This window comes from Sander vitreus, chromosome 17, assembly GCF_031162955.1.
Source record: "Sander vitreus isolate 19-12246 chromosome 17, sanVit1, whole genome shotgun sequence".
Lineage (NCBI taxonomy): Eukaryota > Metazoa > Chordata > Actinopteri > Perciformes > Percidae > Sander > Sander vitreus.
This window is the reverse complement of record NC_135871.1, coordinates 13288156-13302843: the sequence shown is the minus strand read 5'-3', so window position 1 is coordinate 13302843 and position 14688 is coordinate 13288156. Positions and strand designations below refer to the sequence as shown.

General features: G+C 41.6%; 1 protein-coding gene across 7 annotated transcripts in view; it reads left to right on the top strand.

Annotated features, from left to right (window-relative positions):
* The window catches only part of LOC144532596 (neurexin-1a), a 272440-nt gene that overhangs the window by 159000 nt on the left and 98752 nt on the right, over positions 1 to 14688 (top strand). For 4 of the 7 annotated variants that reach the window (XM_078273447.1, XM_078273446.1, XM_078273449.1 and 1 more), the window contains exon 1: positions 652 to 1614. The exons of the other annotated variants lie outside the window; for them this stretch is intronic. In XM_078273447.1, the coding sequence (XP_078129573.1) occupies positions 1368 to 1614 (247 nt within the window). In that variant the 5' untranslated portion in view covers positions 652 to 1367. Of the gene's footprint in view, positions 1 to 651; positions 1615 to 14688 lie in introns of those variants that run through there. 7 annotated transcript variants of the gene reach the window in all.

Genomic DNA, 14688 nt, shown 5'->3' with positions numbered 1-14688 from the left:
AAAATCTTGCTCGCGACAGACTGCAGAGTCCAGTTAAGAACCTATAGAAAACAGTTTTACTGGGTGATGGAGAGGCAAGGATTGGGTTGGACTGCTTGGCTTCAATTTTTTATATCCACAGCACTATTACCATACAACTTCCCCAAATTCACAGAGAGGTTAAGAAAAGGTAGCCGAAGGAAAAGAGAGACTGGCAGTGGAAGAAGAGGAGGAATCTGAAGAGATGGCAGAACAGAACAGAAATTTATTCCGCCTGTCCTGCATTCACGTTTGCTTTCTTCTTTTATCTGCTCAGGAGTATCCACACAGGAGAGTGGATTGAAAAAGACTGAACAGGGAGAGTCAGGGGAGGTTGTGAAAGGAATCTGGGCTGGGGGACATAGCTTCAGTTCCTACTATTCTGCCTAAATAGGCTCTTCCTCTGTAATGCACTCAGGCTCCAGTGATTCGCTATGTGAATGCTGCCCATTTGCATAGCCACTCTCCCTCCTGCTTCCTGGCTGGCTGTTGAGGCTCCCCCTCCCTCTGTCCTCCTCCTCCTTCTCCTCCTCTCTCCCTTCTTCCTCTTGCGCACATCTTCTGGAACGGAGCTGCCGAGGCTGCCTGTGTGTGAGTGTGTGTTCCTGCCCAGGGCTGCTCTCTCAGGTACTGTCGTTGCTATCACTTGGTAGAATTGAGAGCAGAGATCTCTAGAAACGGGTGCGCTACTTGGCACAACTTACAGGTGCAATCACGTTGTCTCCCGCTCGCTGCTGCAGCTGTCCGACACATGCAAATGAGACTTGGATTTAACTATGGTCCCATTCCTCTGGACATCCTTTGAGACCACTGGAGGAGGAAAAGGAGGGAAACTCAGAATGTCTCTCGATTTTCTGAAAAAAAAATCACTTTGCACAAGTGCTATCAGTCTCTTCTGAAGTTGGCTTTCTTTCTTTTTCTACCTGGCATTGCATTTTTTGGAATATTAAGTTTTTGGTGGGAAGATTTTCATTTTGTGAGGGCTTAACAGAAGGAGAAAAAGAGAAACTGGAATTGGAGCAAGCTGGGATTTCTCCATTGCTGTTTAAGGTTGCCCTAATTTCTTGAGTGAATGTTTTTGATTGTTTCTGTATGATGATTTATGATACCTCTTTACCTCCCTGGGTGCTGCCTTGGATTTCCTAACGGGAACACCGAAAGGCTTCTTTTTTTTTATCCCACAACCGACATTTTGTGTGGTGTCCCTTTTGCTTTTTTCCCTTCTTTCTCTGTGGATCTGTGTGAGTGTCTCTGGGCATAGTGATATTTAGCAAGGTGAGAAGAATGGGGCTGTAAGGCTCACTGAAGTCCCACCTTGATCTGAAGCCTCATCTGGCCACTCAGGGAAGATGTTTGGAGGCTGGAGGACACAGTTTGCTCCCCCGAGCCCCGTAACAGAGCCCCTAAACCGGAATTCAGCTTCACTCACCCACCTGGCCTTGTGGATCACTGCCCTGGCCCTGGGCTTTGTGGCAGGGTCAGAACCAGGTGCTGTGGAGAGTCTCCACCACATTCACCTCTCCCATGGAAACAAGCGTCACCATATTGTGCCTATTGCTATCCACAGATCACCTGCATCCCTAAGAGCAGGGCACAGTAAGTATTTCGTTGTCTAACATCAGTACATTTTCTAGTAGAGTACAGTAACTTCTTTGAGCAGTTTTTATTTTATTTTTTACATTTAACCTTTGTCATTAACTTTTCGCAATTGTCATTCAATCTTTTGTATATCTTACTGCCGAATCCTGAATATGACTTGATATTGTTTATTTCTATTTAAGATTCCCCTTCCCAAGACACATGGCGAGTCTAGCTTAGATCCATCCCCTTTTTTCCATCTCAGCAAAGTGCCCTCTGTCTCAATATCTGAGATTAGCCATATCCCTATCTCCAGATGCTCCACTGTGTCTAGATTAGACAGGATTAGAACATTGTGGCGCTCCATGTTGCCCCTGGGTGTTGCCTCCAGCTCTGCAGGGCGTCGAGCCGCTCCTGGCCCCTGCCCAGCGTGGAGTGTGGATGAGGCCTCTTTACCCAGTGTGGCAAGAAGGTTCATGACACAGGCATTAGGTGAGGAAGAAAAAGGAAATAGGAAGAATCTCAACTATAAGGAATTATATAACTTCACCCCCAAGTGTTCATGGTAGACTGCAGTTTGCTCCTCTCAATACAGTATATGTGTGACTGATTTTAGAAATACTGCAGTTTGTTTTTTCCAACTTCTTTGGCAGTACTTGTATTATTTGCTTTGTGAATATTACCTGCCGTTGTGAGCGAGGCTAATGTTTAAGATTGAGGCTGTGTCACACGTAGAAGACCAAAATACTCTTTCTTTAGTCATCATACTGCCTAGGCATTTTTGAGTGACGTAATCACTACTGGTGTAACACTGACGTAATGCTGAGGTCCCCTGGCTTCCATTAAGTAGACACTGCTTAATATTGTTTTACAAATCTTTACTGTGATGTTCTGGATTCTCTAATAATAAAGTTTACTAGTAAAGGCATTACATTGTGAGGGATAACACCATTGCAGAGCAGCACTGGCATTTTGAGGATGTTTTTATTGGACACAGGAGCAGCTCATAAACTAAACTAGAGCCCGGATCACTGGGCACAGTTAGACCTGTACGAACAAGGGAGTCAGTGCTCCTCAGTGATGATGAGGGAGATGGGAGGTTTGCCGGCGTACTGAGACCACAAGAGAGGCAATTAGGCCACTCTGCCGTGACCTGTCTGGAGCAGACAACGCTCAGCTCGCCTCCTGCTTTCCGTCAGGACCCTGGGGGCATGTGGTGCTTTCAGGCACATTCCACGACTTAATATCATAGTTAGCGTTAATGCTCCACTGTGCTGTTATTATGAGAGAAATTGCAGGAGGCAAAGGAACGCTTTCTCAGTAACATAACATTTTTGGTTGATCAGTGCACGGAGGGTGCATAAATGAAAAATGGATAGACATGCTGTTCAACATGGTACCTGGCTCCAGGACAAAGCCTGCTGTTGTAAAAGCCCCAGTGCTGTTGTCTTAGCTGTGGTAAAATTGGTTTGATTTTCATGGGGCTTGTTCACTACATGGGGTGTCTCTTAACTGCAGCAGTTAAACTTGCATAGCTCAATTTCTTCAGTCTAATTTGTGAATGCAAGAGCCTCAGGTTTGATTCTATATTTTTTAGAGTATCTTTTGCTTGGTATTTATAATGTATGTGTATTAAACAGAAAGTAGCCTTATGCTATCTTCAATTGTTCTCACTGTCTCTCTGGCCCCACCCCTCTCGCTGCTAGCTGTTGGTGTCAATGTTAAAATCTAATCCTATTTGCAATACTTATGTAACTCTACCTGCCTTTCTGCATTATTGTCACAATGCATTTAGAGTTGTCTCAAGTGATTAGACCAAACAAAGCTAATAAAGTGCTGACAGTTCTATATGCAAATTGCCTCCATTTAATGAAAATGCACTTTTTTCACTTAAAGTAATATGTAGCTAAACTCTGGCTGCTCCGATGGTGGGCTATCCATTTTGCCAAATATTCTCCAAGACACAAGCACACAATTCCTGTAAGTGATTTCATAGGAAAATACACATTACTCCCTATATATATATCAGCATACTGTAAGAGAACTATGCTTTGTTTCCTTTGTATTGAACTTGTATGTCTGTCATTGATTTATGTGGAAAAAGTTGAAAATTACCATGGTCAGGATGTATGAAATTGAGTTGGAGTGTGATGCATTGTTTGTTTTGGGCTAGCAGTAATGAGCTTCAGACAGGATCAAGTCTAAGGAGCAGACATACCATTTATCATGAACAAACTCCCAGAGGTGATATTCTTCTTTCCCAGATATGGACCGATACTCGAGATGCTGGATAACTAGGTTATCATATTTTCTTTACCTGCTGTTCTTATTCATTAAGAAGGCTAGATGAGATGATCTGATCAATAGGACATGTGTTTTGGACTTTAAGTTTTAACTGAATCTCCAGTGGTTAATGGGAAAGTAGACTTTTTGTAGAAGATGGTGATCTGCAATTCCCACTGTCTGAGCCAAATATACAGTATCTTCCACGTATCGCACCCCCACCCCCAAATACCTGCTCTGTCAACGTCTACACAAACGGCTTTTGTATTTGAGGTTTGATCAAAGTCGGCGAAGCAATTTAAGTGATTATAATCCATTTTAAAGCTTTCACCTTCAGAGCTAATCGTTGCATGGATTAGAGACAGTACTCGTCTGTGCTTACCCTGCTGCAGAGATGAACGGGGGAAGAGAAGGACAGAGGGAAGAAATGAAAGAAGATAGAGAATGAAGAACAACGGAGATGGAGAAAGTATAAGAAAAGGAAGAGAGCGAAAGAACAGTGAGGGAGAAGAGCGAGAAAGTGGATGGTCTCTGATGTCGCCTTGCTGCCGGTGTGTGTTGTGGGCTTGTATAATATAATTACTCCCATGTCTCTGAGCTGATGTCATTCTGCGATAGTGTGAGGATGACAGTATCTCTGCTTCTGTGAGGCAGTGGGGATGATAGCTGCCCTGATAAGGATCTGAGTACATGTTCCTCTGCTCTAGAGGGAGCAGAGGCAGTTATTGACCCACGAATGAAAGACTGCAGTCTTTTAATTCTCCTCCCTCTATGATGTGTGAGAACACAAACACCCTCTTTTTATTTGTGTGTGCTTTGGGTCTTTAACCTACTTGCATCTTATGATAACTTGCCTGCTCTCTTCTTCTTTTCCATCCTTCCTACTCTCTGCACTTCATCTCTTCCCGACCACTCTGCCTAACCCCCCCAGCCTCCAGCCCCCTGGTTGGTCCACAGAGTCCATCCAAGCAGACAGAGTGGACAGCCTTTTGTGCCTGCAGTGGTCTGTGTGGTTTCAGTGGTGACCAGGCTACGGTTGGCATGAAAGGAAATGAGACCTGACTTTTCGTGCGGTGGGCAGCGAGGGGTCAGCTGAGTAATGTGTTGGGTTTTGGATTAGAGACTTGGGAGACACAGAGGGAGAAAGAGAGAGAGAAAAAGAGCCCCCCCTCCCTCTTTTGACTCAACATACATAGGTCTGGGATGAGTTTGAGTCAGGGAGCTCTTTAACCATAAGGGACTCGGTGAATCACCATCAACAGCGTTGTCTTGTCTGCCGTCTCCCTCTTTCTTGTTCATCCCGTCCGTCTGTCTGTTTACACTTCCCGGCTTTTCTTTTTCAAGGCATTTTCTGTACAATTACCTCAATTAATAAGTTGTTCGGTGAATGTTTGTTGCTAGTGTTACCTCAGTGTGACTAACAAGTGTTATAGAGAAAATGCGTCATTTTGCACATAAATGAAGGAAACCTCCATCATACAGAAAACTGCACCATTTTCCAGTTTACAATGTTGATTTCACACACAGCTGTTAACCCTGCAAAATACAATGACATTTTGTAATGGGGTAATGCCACGGTAACACTTACAGACTGCATCAGATGAATAACAATCATTTGATTATATGAAACAATGATTCTCATGGAGGGAATTTGTTTTAACAGCAGGATACCTAAAAACCAAAAGAGAGTGACAAATATAGTAATGTACTGTATAGCAAAAGGACAATTATATTTGAATTGGCCAGCAGATCAAGTAAAATGTATAGAAATTATGAAGGCATAGAAGGCTAAAATAGTGAGAATTAAAATAAAATAATGAGAGGAATAATAGAAAGATCTTACGTGAAGGAATGCATTTTAAATAGTTGGTAAAATAGGATTGTTTCCACATTGACTATTTAAATGTTTGAGCCGCAGCTGGATTTGTGCATGCTAACATTAACTGTACGGAAGACGGGAAGCATGAAGGAGTGATGCATTTGTAGTGCAAGTCAACGTGTTAAAGATGCTAATTAAAGAGCTTAAATAGTTCTCCAAAGTTCATTCTGATTGACTCTGTAAATTCCTCATCATTTACCATGGGAATGGCACAAGCAAGGGGGAAGAAAAAAAGTTAAATTGAAATAAATAAAGTGGAGATCAAGTATGCAAAAAGCCAATTTAAAAAAAATCTAATCTGAAGTTCCGTCACCCTGGAGAAGCCTCATTCTGTGTCACCATAATGAGGGAGCACCTAGCTCTGTGCCAGTCAAGCCTGTATATACACACACTTGTGCACATTCACTCACAAATGCACACAAGCACCCTGCACACACCAAGAGCAACACTTTCCCAAATCATCTTGAATCTCTTTAATCACTTTGAATTATTGTCACAAGGGTGTGAATGGGGGTACTGAAAGTGATATGCAAATGTACACATGGAAAAGTGTAATTTATATAGTGTAACATATAATTGGTTAGTTCAAATTTAAAATGGGTCATAAAGAAAATGTGTACTTGGAAGGTGTAAAATTATAATTGTCCAGACATACAGTAGTTCCAAGAGTACAGTGATAACTCTCCTTACTGCTGGACTAATTGGTTCTGGCAAAAGTCATAGAACAAAAAAAAGATGGTGGGTGAAATCTTTCAGCCTTTACAGCCTGATACCACAGGGGAGGCCGGAGAGGATGGGTTTCTCTGGCAGCCAGCTTGCAGAAGACGGAAATGTATGATTGCCATTGATCATCAGATCGATAATCAGCCTCTACTTAAATATCACAAATCTGTTTTGGGAGAAAACAAAAAAACTCTATCATTGAGCTTGTCTACGTGTGTGGTATGATTGACAGTGTTCTAATTATTCTTAGTTTACAAATCATTACCTAACAACTTTGATATCATGTGTTAGATTAATGATGAACATAAAGGGTTTAAACAAATGAATGGCTGACCTGTTACAATAGAAGGCTTCAATAAGAACCAACCATGTCAAAACCATTCTTTTTTTGCAATTTACAATTGCTCACCTGCAGCAGGGTGGCAACAGAAAGAAAGATGTGCCCTAATCCACTCTAATAGGATTGTGTGGGATTTCACCTTCCTCATTGCTCCTTCCATCTCTTAGTGCTACAGGCCTGCTGGCATGGGCTGATAAAAACACGCCTGCATAACACCTAAGTGCAAGCTAATATTAGCATATATTTTGCAACATAATGTAGAAATATAATGCATACCCACGCACATTTCTTTTTTTTCTGTTATATATTTATTTGTTGGTTGATACATTGCATCAGTGGGAGATAAAGGATAACACATCTCTCTTATTGTGTTCCAGCATTGCCTGAAGATAAGGGGGAGGCAGAGCTGTATATAAATCGCAAAGGCAATAGTTGTGCTGCACGACAAAACCCCCTCTCATACACCTAGGTACATCAGCACATGCAGGGTTTATTTTTTGCTGAATTTTCTCCATATTCATGTTATTGTATCATTACTATACGAGATGTAGCTAATTAAATAATATATCACCACTCGGTAGAGGCTTGCTTACAAAGTGAGGCTACTCGGCAATAGGCAAAGCAGATGTTTAATCCTGCAATTAAGGCTAAGGCATGCTTGCTGTCTCCTGGGTACAGCTTACAAAGTGAGTAAAAACAAAGCAGTGTCATGCAGGTACGACATGGCACTGTAGTGAGGGAAATAGGCTTGTTTTCTTGTATAACATGAAAACGTATAGAACACATTTTATCCACATATTGGTGTTCTAATATATGTAATCTCATGTTACTTGCTACTTCCATTTGCTAATGTATGTAAAATAAAGTCCATACATATTGCGCAGTGCATTGTATGTACCATTTTTAACAGTGTCTGCTCATGTTTGAAGTGTTGTTTATGCTCAGCTTTTGAGCTACCTACTGCACATATGCATCACCTTGAGCTAAATAATGATTTGTTAAAGAAGAGGGACAGTGGAGGGGGCTTTACCTGATATTTTCCTTTTAATGTAGAGGTAGAGATGCGGATGTATTAAATCATTTCAAAGAAAATTCCTGCAGCACAAGCATTTTGTAATTGTGCAGGCCTAGTATAGACTGCTATATCATTTGTTTTTATGAATAGTGTTAACATAGGAGTATCCTCAATAAAGCACAGTAGCTCTGTCTGATCCTAAAGCAGCTTCTTTGTGAGAGCAGTATTTGTGCTGATGCAGGTTGGGCTGCATATAGTGATGGGCAGCCAGTTGTCTCTAGTCTCAGATCAGAGCTCTGGCCCTGGACTGTTTTCTGCCTCAGTTCCATTTTGTAATTATCCTCCACACTTGTCTTTTTCAGTAATTAGAACTGCAGTCATACTCCACATCTGTTGGCTCCCTAATAGAGAAGACAACAGCTTCTAGAGACCATTTGGATGCTATGATGTTTGAAACATAGAAAGACTGAAACTAAATAATGCACTTATGTCTGATGGCGCGCAATCAGTCAAAGAGGCTTTTAACCGCGAATGAAAAAGAAGAGAATCGACTGATGCTTGATTTTATTTAAGTCTGACTTTGATATGTGTGTTCGCTGGCACGCAAATTAAACACTGGATGCTGAAAAATCTCATCAACAAATTGCTGGCAAACAAAATGGCTGACCTGAATTGAGAGAAAGGGAGCATTGAGTCTGAGGAGCAAATGAGGCAAGTGATGATGAGAGAGTAAATTTGAAGCTGTCGATACTGTGGGACACCTCTATCAGAGCCAAGGCTGTTGGCTGTGGAGGCAGATATGCAGCTGGTCAGGGTAACAAAGGGCCCGTTTGGTGTATTGCTCCATTAAGACACTGGGTCTTGTCAGCTCTGCCTGGATGGGCCATTCTACTCCACAAGGCATGGGTTCATGTATCACTTAGGGCTTAGGGGAAGTGAGCATGGTAGAGGAGGGGGCAGAAGGGTGTGAGTGACACTGGTCGACTGAGCATTCATGGCATTATGTTACTAGCCCAGGGGGCAGAACTTTACCTCAACCATGAATTGATGGGCCCCTGCCATGAAGAGCGAGGGTGTTTGGTATGGCTACCCGGGGGCCCCTTCATGATGAGGTGAAGGCTTATCTCTTCAGAGCAGTGTGAGGATAAAATATGGCGAAGTACTGCAACAGTGTGATGCAGGGGCGGATTTCTTGATTCACAATCTCTGTCGAACTGCAGATTGTATCAGTTTAGGGCTTCCTTAAAGGGTCGTTTCTGAGTGTCAATACAATACTAAAAAGAGATACTGGTTAAGAGATGCTTCCTGTTACAAACCAGTTTTCCTGGACACCTGATGGGCTATGCTTATTTAGGACAGTCATCCAGCCTCCCTGGCTTTTAGTCTGCTGCCAGGGGGTGGCTAACAGGAGCTACATTAGGTCAGTCTGCAACGACTACTGGGTGCTAAATTACAACAGCTAACGTTAACGAGTTTCCCTGGTACGGAGTCTCGCCTCCAACATGGCAAATAAAAATACCGTTATTACATGTACAATTATCACTATAGGAGGCAGAGGAATAGCTAAACATTTGACACGCCGATCAACAGAGAGCAGGAGAGGGAGAAAGAGAAGCCATTGCTAACTGTTACCTACTAAGCCAAAGTATCTAACAAAGCTAATAGCGTGTAAACAACTGTGGGATTAGTGAGAAAGTCGCTGAAAGGAGAGAGCTAGGAGTCCTTGAGTAAACTAGTGTAGGTTTAAATGTAAAGTGGATAATTAGCCACTGTAATGAACAATATGTCAAAATAAACTGCGTCCATCTATTGAAGCAAGACTTTATTAGCAACACAGAAGCATCGTCTAACGGAAATGTTGCAAACGTACAGTCCCCCCCCTCCTCGTTGATGTGGTCATTTTGTACTATACAGGCCTTGAGGTCTGACTTAAGTGCTTCTATTTTCTCTCTCTCCCTGTGTTTATTAGGTTTTGTTGCTCCTATAATTCTGGAGCTGGCATCTTATACCCTCTAATAAGGATGACCAATCATGGGGGGCAAGCAGCAATGCCCCACTTTTAGTCTCCACTTAATTTAATTACATCAAATTAGCAAAGCAGGGAGAGAGAGAGAGAGAGGAGGGGGGGGGGGGATTAATGCTTTGCAGCTTATGAAGGCAGGTTGGACACTGTCAGCTGTCCTATCCAGAAATGCTTTGGGATTGTCTTCATTAGAAGGAGCTTAAGTCTCATAGGTCACTGGATATTGTTAAAGCAATACTGTGGAAATGGACTAATTAAAATATTTGCCTAGTTAAGACTCAGGGTAACTGCCTGAGAACTTAAAATTATTCCTATTATCTCTATAAACTCTGTTTGCCTTAGTACCACTTATCATTTACATGTGTTATCAATAAGGGTGTCACAATTTCGATTTTAAATGGAAATCGACTGAAATTAAGTCACAATCTCGAATTTTGAATAAAAAAATGGAATCGTCGATGCTGCCACGCCCCCATGTCACGTCCAGTCGGCTTGTCAAGTGGAAAAAAACACACGTGTTGAAGTGCTGCAAGTCAACCTCCTCTAACTTAGCTACAGCCAGTAAAAAGTTAGCATGGCAACTGCAGATGCAGGAGACCCATCGACAGAACTTGAACCCCCTCCTCTTTCACTGAAGTCACCGGTGTGGAAGTAATTTAGATTTCCAGTGAGTTAATGTGAACATTGTCAACAAAAAAGCCACTGTTTGCAAGCTCTGCTATGTGCGTGTACCATATTCTGTGTGTTTACCATTGCACATTAGCCTAGCAGCTAGCAGAGTTTCCTTCTGCTTAGGGACTGTTCATTACTTATTTAAAGGGCCACCAGAGGAGTTTTTGGACCTTAAGGGTAAAATACTTGACCCTTGCCAGTAATAATTTTTCTCTGATCCTCCCCTTATGTGCTAGTTTGGGCTTAGCAAAGATGTACAGATGCCATTTGATTTTTTACAGCCATGACATATATGAGTTAACCTCTGTATTCTCATCTTACACATCCCACTCCTCTGTTATGGTGTGGTGGCCATTTCAGTAGATTTACTCACTAACATAGTTGTGGAAACACAATAAGCATGGAAACTAAATGCACACTTCCTGCATTACTGCATTACATCAAATACTAAGTTACTCCTCTAGTAAACTAGTATGTACATGAAATAAAACAATAAAACATTGAGACCATTCAGCAAAGGACACTGGGAAATAACAAATTCAACACTGGTTGCTATGGACTTGTCACTAGGCTTCGTCATTGTATATTTTAGCACATAGGTAAAGCTGCAGAAGCTGAACATTATATTCCAAAACATATATATTTATTTTTAAAGCAGATTTTAAATTACATTGCAACAATTTAACAATTCGCCCTTATGAAATCCAATCACGGCACGGCTGTCTTGGAACGCAATAGACTGACAGTGGCGGAATGCCCCGAGACTTAAATTCAACTAAAATGTAACAGTGAACAATCAGTGTTCGGCCTACAGTCTGTTGAGATGCCTCTCCAAAACGAACGTCCAGAAACGAAGCGCAGTCACACCATAAAACGTTAAGACACGTTGAGAAAAAAGATCCGTATTTTGCCGTAATCCAATGACACGGAAAAAAAAGTAATCCACAGCGATCAATAGATCCACAAAAAGGATCACAGTGTATCCAGCAAGGCCTATACGAGCGTAACATTCACCAGCCAGCTCCAAACAGGTGAACGAGCCCTCTCCACTTCGCCGTTTAAACAAAGTGGAATAAACGTATAAAAGTCCAAATCTACACAAAACCCGCAATCAATCAATCAAGCTAACATCACATTTATATACATGGCATTTAGGAAACCTTAATTGCAAGGTTGGCACGGCAAGATGTCCAGACTAGTGCAACAGTAATTTTCGTTTTTTGCGTCCTGCTGCTCCCATTGTCAGCCAGGTAATATTTTTTTTACTAAAGCAGTATATGAAATCAGATGTATTACCTACCACCATTTAGTTGTTTTGTGTTTTTTAAGATATTTATAAAATATCTGGTCATGCCAGATGTAATTATTTTTTAATTATTTAAACAATGCAATTACCCGTTTCAGCCACCAGGGGGGCAGTGCCCTGTCCCCCAGCAAACTCATGGGTCAGACCCACCTGGTAGCGAAGGAGGGCCGAGACTAAGCGCTACATGAAAAAATATGCACCAAACAAGCCACTTCAAAAGTTGGGTGACCCCCCCCAGACTAAAAAATGTTGGATGACCCTCCCCTCAACAAAGAATAAAAAGACATGACCCTCCCCTATTTTCCTCCGGTGGTCCATTCCATAAATACCGAATGGTCCCTTACAGCTTGATCCCGACAAAACCGCACGGTTGAATTCCAGCATGCATGCACGTTTTGTAGCCTAAACAGAGCAGCTTATATTGGTTATATTAGAGAGAGCAACAAGTTAGCGGACGGCTGAGTCACCCCCTCTGCTCTCTGTTTGCTAAGACCGCTGTGCTGGCTTGATGGTGTTTTAAGCCCCCAACCCAGCCTTCAAGGCAGCGCTGCGGCCGTTGTGTTCAAGGCACCTAACCATAACCATTGCCTAATCCTAGTGCCTTCCAGGCAGCGCTGCCTGGAAGACGACATTGGGGGCTTCAAACACCAAACACTGCTGTGTTTGAAGCGTCTGCCCTTGCCCTTTATTGACAAATTGTCAAGTTTCCAATTGACTGAAGATATGTTATTGTTTCATTATGTTGTTAATACATGTTTTAAATTTGACAATGTAGTGTGGTACATTGCGAACAAAGGTCAGATATTATATTGCATAAAAGTCGAGTCTAAAAATGGCATAGCAACCTGTGCTTTAAAAAATATAAATGTAAAAATTGAGAATCGAACCGTGACCTTAGAATCGAAAATGTAATCGAATCGAGGATTTGGAGAATCGTGACACCCCTAATTATCAATAACTCATTACATTTGCCATCATTGGAATACAATGAAATACACATGCTGTATCAGCATAGGTGTATATAATATCTCAGTCCCAAACAGCAGATATAAGTGAATACTCTATCGGCCGGTGGCGAAGATTAAGTCTCTGGGCAATGAACTGTAAAAGTTTATATTGATTGTGCTGTATATGTGCCAATATCCCCAGACTTCTTAAGCCAACACAAAGCAAGCAGGTCGTCTACGCTCCTAGTTGATTTAGCACCTCTGTCCACTCTGCTTTCTGCTGACTGCAAAGAGAATAGCTCAGCTTCAGCCTTCTGATAAAGACTGAAGGGAGGATTTATCACTTAAAAAAGAAGAAAAAAAAAAGAGAAACGTGGAAGGAGGCAAAGCAGCAGAGTGCGCAGTGTACAGTATTTTATGTTATGGTTTAGTTTCCTGACAGAACTGCCGCATTTGTAGATTAGCTGGCAAAATTGCTTAATTTCCACTCCATGCTCACACAATAAATGTTTTGGCTGTTTACTATAGCAAGATTAGAAGTATGTGTAAAATGGATGAGATGCTCACACAGCATAGCAATCCTGTGTTTTTATCTTGTTGAGGAAATCCTGGCCCCTCACGTAGCCTACTGTATAATTTAGGCGGGCACATTAAAAGTTTGTTTTCGTTTCAGTAGTATGTTGTACAGGATTGTTTCAGCTTTAACCTGTATTGAAACCTTTTCTCATGCCTGCTGGTTCTGTTCTAACTGCCTATCCCATTTTAAGGGATGCAGTTGTTTGTGCTGAGAGAGGATTAAGACAAGTCAACAATACATATGCTTTTTAGTCTCCAAAAGGGCTGCTCACACACCACTGAAGATAGAGAATGGCTTTTTCCAGGAGTTTCCAGCTTGAGAGCGAGGTTTAAATTGCGGAAAGGACCTCGCTATACTGCAAAGCAACAATGAGCAGATGCAGAAATAGGGATTGGGTGGGGGGTTGGGGGTGGTCACAGTGATCTAGCTGTATCCACCATACCTCACTTTCTAGTTTTCATTGTCCTGCTGAATTTTCTTCGTTTGTACCCGTAGGACGGACAACCAGAGGCTGTGCTTTAACTGCCGACTCCAAACAACTGGAAGAACAATTGCCCTTAACTCATTATTTTAGGAGCTGCTGTTGTTCACTGTACTTAATTATTCTAACACACAGAGGCTGACAGTCAAAGGTGACAGGCAATTAATCACCTCACATGTCAATACATTTTGTTATGGCTAGAGACGCCTGACAGGAGTCTCTTTTTCCCAGCATCCTTTTTTTTTAAATGTTCATGAAATATTACCCTTTAATAATGAAAACTATCAAAAAAATAATTATAAAAAACATTTACTTTTTAAGACTATTCAATTATTTGCACTTATATTAATAAGTTAAAAAATATAAAAGCCATACACTGAAAATGCAACAATAACAAGAGTGAATTGATTTTTGGAGAAGTACTAAAATAGCATTCTCCGTTTACAATGCCTCCCAATCCAACACACAACAGTAGTCACCTTCACACTGTGAAAGCTTTTTCTGATAGCAACACAAACCCACCATGAAAACATTTAAATGCCTGCAGAAGTCAACTCCGGACAAAAACTAGGACTGAAAAGGGTATTTTAGTGTCGCAGACAAAGGTTAAAGAATTCTATAGCATGCCTACATTATTGGAATGTGAGGTTGATTAGCATAATTTACAAGTTTGAGGCTAGACTACATCTAACATTGCCTCCGTTGAGGTTGAAGTTGAAGTTATTTCGAAATAATAATTTGTTACATCTTGATTTGACCTCCTTATCCCATAAGTATTATAGTTGCTATTCTAAACAGTGGGGGCTCTATTTTTGAAAGTCAATGGACGCACAAATCCCATGCCTC